This window comes from Amblyomma americanum, chromosome 7 (genome assembly GCF_052857255.1).
Source record: "Amblyomma americanum isolate KBUSLIRL-KWMA chromosome 7, ASM5285725v1, whole genome shotgun sequence".
Classification (NCBI taxonomy): Eukaryota; Metazoa; Arthropoda; class Arachnida; order Ixodida; family Ixodidae; genus Amblyomma; species Amblyomma americanum.
The window spans coordinates 24,308,767-24,315,345 of NC_135503.1; the positions used below are offsets into that span (position 1 = coordinate 24,308,767).

The 6,579-nt window shown below is 45.5% G+C and overlaps 1 protein-coding gene across 2 annotated transcripts in view; it reads left to right on the plus strand.

Moving 5' to 3' along the window:
- Positions 1-3,195, plus strand: part of LOC144098700 (GRIP1-associated protein 1-like) — a 28,889-nt gene extending 25,694 nt beyond the window's left edge. For both annotated transcript variants that reach the window (XR_013307224.1, XM_077631517.1), the window contains exons 21-22: positions 538-701; positions 1,360-3,195. Coding sequence is in view for 1 of the 2 variants with exons in the window: in XM_077631517.1 (XP_077487643.1) it covers positions 538-701; positions 1,360-1,416 (221 nt within the window). In the remaining variant the exon portion in view is untranslated. The remainder of the gene's footprint in view (positions 1-537; positions 702-1,359) is intronic.
- Positions 3,196-6,579: the final 3,384 nt, after the last annotated feature.

A 6,579-nucleotide genomic window follows, 5' to 3' on the forward strand; every position in this document is an offset into this window, starting at 1 on the left:
CGACTGAAGGCCACTTCTATTTTTCTGAATCTGTCAAAGCGGTTGTCAGGGAAATTGCAGAGACACTGTAGTTAACTGGGAACTGCGGCTGTGCTTAGAAAAGTTGAAACTGCTTCTTTTTTTTTTTCTCCTCATGAATAGCATGTGCCATAAAACACATCCTAATGTGGCATGTCTTATAGAATAATATGTGTCTCTGTTCGCAGTGCATGTAAGAGCATGGTGAACATAGTATTAGTGAATTCTGAAAGCTCAGGTAAAGAAAAAGGAGAAGGAAACAGGATGGGACAAGCGCTACTTTCAACTGGGTTTATTCGGAAACATCTACAGTGAACAGCCTGCCTGCACAGTCGCGGTCTGCATTTTGTTCCCCCGAAATGAATGCATTCAAATTGCTGTTTCTTTCCCGTCGCTGCTGCCAGTGATGTGCTTTGTTAGGAAGTGACTTCCCTTCATATCAAATTTGCAATGCCATGACCCGAGCCTGGTTTCCGACCTGCTGCTTCACTGGCCCCCTTCCCTTGGGCAATCTTACAGAGCCTGTCTCGGGCAGCCACCACCCGTCGTCGACTGAGAAGCTCACTGTCAAGCGACTGGTGGACTTCATCAAGGACAAGGGAGATGAGAACCTCAAGGAAATCAACCGGCGCATGCAGCGGATGCTCGAGGAGACGCTCACAAAGAACATGCACCTGCAGAAGGCAAGTTTGTTTTATTTATTCATTTGTTCGGGTACTCGCAGCACCTTTTGTGGGCATCGTTGGAGGAGGAAGGGGAACAAGTGGAAAGATATAAAGGTAGGGGCTGCTCCTTGAGAACAAAAGAACAACAAATTAAAAGGAAACTCAGCCACACTGCTATTACAGCCTAAATGAATAAAAAACAAAAACTTCATTCAAATAAAAAAAAATCAAAGGAAGATGACAGTGGCTGACACTACACCTTCTGGCAGCAAGTTTCAGGCATGTATGGGTGATATGAGAAAAAAAAATGATTAAATTGTTATGGCACCAGTGTTCTCTGGCTTTTGAAGAGGGATCTAAGTGAGCCCTCAAAGAGAGGCGTAATGGGAAAACCGGCAACTTACAGACGCTGTTGATGCACAAGTGGGGTGCCACCAATGCCTCCAGCCATTGCTGCATCTCAAGTTACATTGCTGTAACCGTGGCCTCGATGTTTTTTTTTCTTTAGCCACTTTTTTTCTGCATTAAACTTTATTGTGCAAGTTTCCTGCAAGTAACTATTCTCATGGGGCAACTGATGTGGCTTGTTCTGCTGGTGCTGTAATTGCTGTAATCGAGACATTTTGGTGCCAGGCTCATGCTGAGTGACAGTGTTCTCTGGCTTTTCTTCTGGCAGGACTTGGAGGTGATCTCCCAAGAGTTGCACAAGCTGAGGCAAGCCAACGAGCTGTAGAATGCCTTATCAGCCACCCGAGCTGTTGTCGTCATGACCATAAATCAAAACAGTGACCTTATACATAGTGTGAATGGGTTTTTGTAAATAGGTTTTGTATACAAGTTTGCCATTCAATGGGAGGCAGAATACATGTCTTCCTATTTTTTTTTTTTTATCATGTCAGCAAAGTAAATGAGATATTGTTTCTTCCTTTAGGGAGCAGGGAGAGAGATAATGCTTACTGTTGGCTTGACTTAATTATCAAGTATAATTAATGCCTGCGTGAGCACATTCTCCAGATAGAGCAGCTCCCTCTTTACAGTGATGTAAACTCTGAATCAGGTCATGCTTTAATAATGCAAAATAACCTTCAGCATTCCGGGCACTTAGGAAGTTTTCTTTACAGAAACAGCATGTGGTGTAGCTTGTACCAGTGTAAAAATGCTTTTTTTTGCCTATTTATCGTAAAGGATTTTAGGAAGTGGTAGCACAATGCTTGTGTGTGTGTTTCTTCTTTGCAGCACGTGGCAAGGAAACTGTAAATTCCTTTCCGGTTAGCATTTCTTTTGCGGTAGGCTTGAGTAGAGCATGTAAAATGTTGGTGATTGGGAAAACTTGTAATCTGTGCAATATTATTCCTGAAGTCGGTGTGGCACGAGTCCTGCCGCAGTGTGTACTGCCATGTATTGTCTTTGTGAAATGGCATGTTTATCTAGGTTTGCAAGTTGAAGTGTGGGCTGACTTCAGCCCTTTTGTAGCTAATGGTCTTCTTGGTATTATTCATATAACTTGCCTCCATGTGTGGTCTTAGGCAGTCGACTATGCTGATGGCCCGGACTTAGTTTCTGCTGTGAGCTTCTACAGCAAGCTTTGCTGATGGCTTAGGATGGGTAGCTTGCGAGCATCGGTTTATGATTGGACATTTACAGCTCTGTATGGTCACAAGAGCTCGGTAATGGTGGGGAATCATGTCAGTACACTTGGAGTACTACATGTGACTTGCAGATTCTGTTAGCTTCATATTAGAAAGCAGCATAAGAGGCCGCAGTGTGCTGGCTTAGATCAACGTTCCCTTCCTTTCTGTTAAAAAAGATTATTTCTTGTGAGAGCAGCTTACAAGCTTTGTATGCCAGATGGTTCGAAGTGCTCTCAGTCTGCATTTCTTTCTTTCTCAATGATCTGCAAGTTTCTGAAAAACTCCCAAGGATGCCAAAAATATCAAGTGTATCATCATTCATTCAGCACAGCATTGTGGACTCTTGCCATGGTGAGAAAAAAAGCCTTATGTCATAGCTGTCAGAATGCAGTCTGGTGTAAATGATCCTTTTTTAGCTCTACATGACTAGTCTGAAAACTGTAATGTAGTGGTTATATACCTGGAAGTGTTGTTGCAATGGATCCTCTGCCTTCTTGCTTGGGCCTTCCACTTTGCACAGTGATAGCTTGAGATTTTATCAGCTTGCGCTTATTGTAATGTCGTTTTAAGGTCTTAATCATATGTAAAACAGCTAGTTTGTACATACCTGTATTGTGTGCAGGTGTCATTGCCATGACAGAAGGAACAACTGAGTGGCTTTGTGGTGTGCTGTACGTAGTGCACCTTTCAGATGCATTGGAGGTGCATGTGCGTGCTCCGATCAGTCAGTGTAACAGCTGCAGGTATTAATTTTTTTGTAAATATACAGCTGTGCCCCAGCCTTCCGCAACTTGTAGTGCTGGTCACAGTTGTCTGGAGTGTGCTGTCTCTGCGTTTAGATTGTGTGTAATGAAAGAAATAAACTGACTTATTTCAAAGAATGTGACTTCAGATTCATGGAGGGTCGCAAAGCGATCCGCTTCCGCGAGGCGACAACTTCACACACGCCGCCTTGCCGCAGATAGAGTGGCGTATGCGTGGCTGGCGTTGGCGACATGCGCAAGCGCGCAGCTGCGACTGCGCAGCCACAGTTTGCTTCCGGCTTAAGTGTATCGGGGTAGCTCATCACGTTATGCAATAGCTCTTTACTGCCTTGCCGCTCGATACGGGCGCCTACTCAAGCGGAAGCGGTCGCAACTGCCCAACGGTACCGCACAGGTGCAGGTGGTGATGGCTTTAGTGTGACATCGGCGCCGTGATGTCTTACCATCCGTGACATCACACTGAGCTTTTCCGCACTCCTCCGGTGCTGTCAGGAGAAACCCAAAATTTAATTGTCGATTACTTCACCACTTTAAATGCTAGAACAAAAAAAAAGGCTGCCACCATCTGGAAGACGAAGTAACGAGCGTGAGCTGTTTGGTTTACTGGATGAAGAAAGCGAAGAGGAACGCGCCGCTCGTCTCGAGAAACGGAATGTAATGCCCTTTGAAATGGGGTGAATTTCCACTATGCTCGGCTGTGCATGCACGCACGCCGCCTAGTGCCATCTATCAGAGAGTTTACGATGCACGTCTACCCATTGTCGAGTTGCACCCCCTCAATATACATCCCAAACGGAATTTGCTTCGTTTGGGGGTTCAAGGTGGGCCTAGAATTCGGCTTGCGGCGCGATATAGTAACGCTTCAGTTAGTAGTTGCATGTATACAATGTTTACCAATTATGTAATTATGGTTTTATTTCTGTACCACAGCCCATAGGGTTTTATTTGCCTACCAAATTCGGTATACAACTGTCCCCGAATGGGTGCCCGTTGTTGTCGGCGTATATACATAGCGGAACCAATGTATTCATGTACATGGTCCCGTAACGAGACAGTTTTGCTACCCGTATTAGAATATTTTTTGGTCAGGGGTTAGGGATGAGAGGGCCCAACCAATTTTAGTGGCTGCCATCTTGGATTCGAGAAACCGAAACTATGCCGCCATTTCGTCTCCTGGCGGTCATCATTGGCACGTGGCAGGTGGTTGTTTCTACAATGCTATTATTGTAGATGGCGCTACACGTCTCAATGCGAGGTGCGCTGTTTTCTAGATACAGCCGCAGATGGTGATTTGATCTCAGGGTGGCTAGATTTGGGAGCACATGGCAATACACCAAATCAGGGGTACAGGGTGATATGGTATGGGCGTCGTTCGAGAGGAGAGAAGCTAGCAGTAAGATAGCATTTGAGGAGCGATTGAGAAAAATGGGGAAAAAGCAGTGGGCTAGGAAAGTTTTCAGATTCCTGTACATAAGGAATGGTGACACGAAATGGAGAAGGCGAATTAGAAAATTGACAAGCAAATATCTGGAAAGCAGTTGGGGGGCAAGTCAGCAATTATCGGTTAAGAAAAAGGTTAAAGAAACAGAGAGAGCTCTGTGGAAAACAAGGATGCTGATGAAATCGGCACTGGGAACATACAGGATCTTTAAGCAGGAAAATTGCCAAAGAAAATATCTATGATAATTGTAGGGGAAGCTCTTTATTGTTTGAGGCCAGGACGGGAGTTTTGCGCACTAAGACATAGAGAGTCAGGTACCACGAGATACCGAACGTTGTGCGTTGCGTGCGGAGAGGAGGAGGAAACGGCTGAACACTTAATGCTTTTCTGTAAAGGGCTTCACCCTACAGTGGAAAGCAGCGGGGCTGATTTATCTAAGGCATTGGGGTTTAAGGACAGTGAAGGAGAAGTAGATTTTAAGCGGGTAGAAGTAACCAAGCGAAGGTTATCTGATTGGTGGCTAAAATCAAGACAAGAGTAAAATTTCACAAGTCATGGCTAGGTGGGTTGAACCACCGCCCGATTTAAAGGGTTCAGCCTTATCCGTCCGTCCATCCATCCATCGGTAGGAGACCTCACAAAATCTCGAAACGTGATGAGTAGTTGCTGCCACGGATGGCGCTGTGATCAAGCGTGGTAGCAGACCCCACGAGATCTCGAAACGTGATGAGTAAGAGCTAACGCTCTTAAAAACCTTGGCAAGCTTTACCTATTGCCTGTACAGGTTTGAATCCTGCTTGAATCTCGCGGAATTCTGTGCAATTGTCCGTTTACGTCGTCTATTCACACTTCGGCGTTCAGCGGCGAGAGCGAGCGAAATCCGCCGACGCCGAAACGCTCATTTCCCGGCCACCACCTAGGCGCTTCGACCGCGAGCTTAAACGTGTTCCTCCGCTCCTCGTAATCTGCGTGTCGTCTGCTTGCGGCGTACACAGATACGGTTAGAAAAACAGTACAAATCGACGCTGTTTACGTACCATAAGCGTACTTATGTAAACGCAGGAATTTTTCGGGACATTGCGCCACTTGTCACATTCCCACTTTTACAGCGTCTGCAGAGACTTATCGATAAGCTCCGCTTAATGGCTCCTTCAAGTTGTTAGAATGGGAACGGGAAGTAAATTTATCGCAGGGAAAGACCAGTGCCCCATTTATGGCCAGTGAACGTACCTAAAAAGGCAGTAATGACTACAGAAGTGAGGGTGCCAAGGGACATGGCGAGGGGTTCTGCTCCGAAGTGCACCGCCATGGGTGCCGCGGGAACGCAACTTCTTCTTTGCCGTCCTATTGGCCAATGAAAATCGGGGAAATTTTTATGCCGGCAGAAATCGGTCCTGGACCTATCAGGCTTACCGCTTGATATTTCGGTAGAATCTCTGCAGCGGATTCCGCTCGCTCTGGCCGCCAAATGCCGAAGTGTGAACGAGCTCTAACTGCTACTCCGCAGGCATGTTATCTTCGCGTGTCGCATCGCTGCTTGTAATCGGCGTGCACCAGATATTTGGCGGGCAGTCCTCGGTTGCGATAGCCGCGCGAATCTACGCGTAAGCGAACGCCGCTCTGGTATGGCAGCAGCGCTGTTCGAGCCAGTTGAGCAGCGAAGGTTGGTCGCAGGTAAGGTTCCTCTCGATTCCGGAATCGAAGCTCCGATACAGGGACTCCGGAACTTTAATTTCGAGTGGTGGGGCAGGTCTTCGAGTTTTTTTTTTTGTTTTTATTTATTCCATGTTTTATTTCAATTTTAATTCGATTCATTTACTGTTTGTTTAATTTCTAAATTTCACTGTTCAAAAGTGTATTTGTAATGCATATAAATCTGAAGTTGAAATGGCCAACTATATAAACATGTACAGGCGAGGAGTGATCGACTGCATTGTTATTCATACTGTTTCAATTCTACTATCATGCTCATGAACAGAGATAAATTAACGATTTCTGTTGGGACATGATTAGTTTAGGTCACTGAAATTAAATGTTTTACGACTGGTTATGAAGGCAAC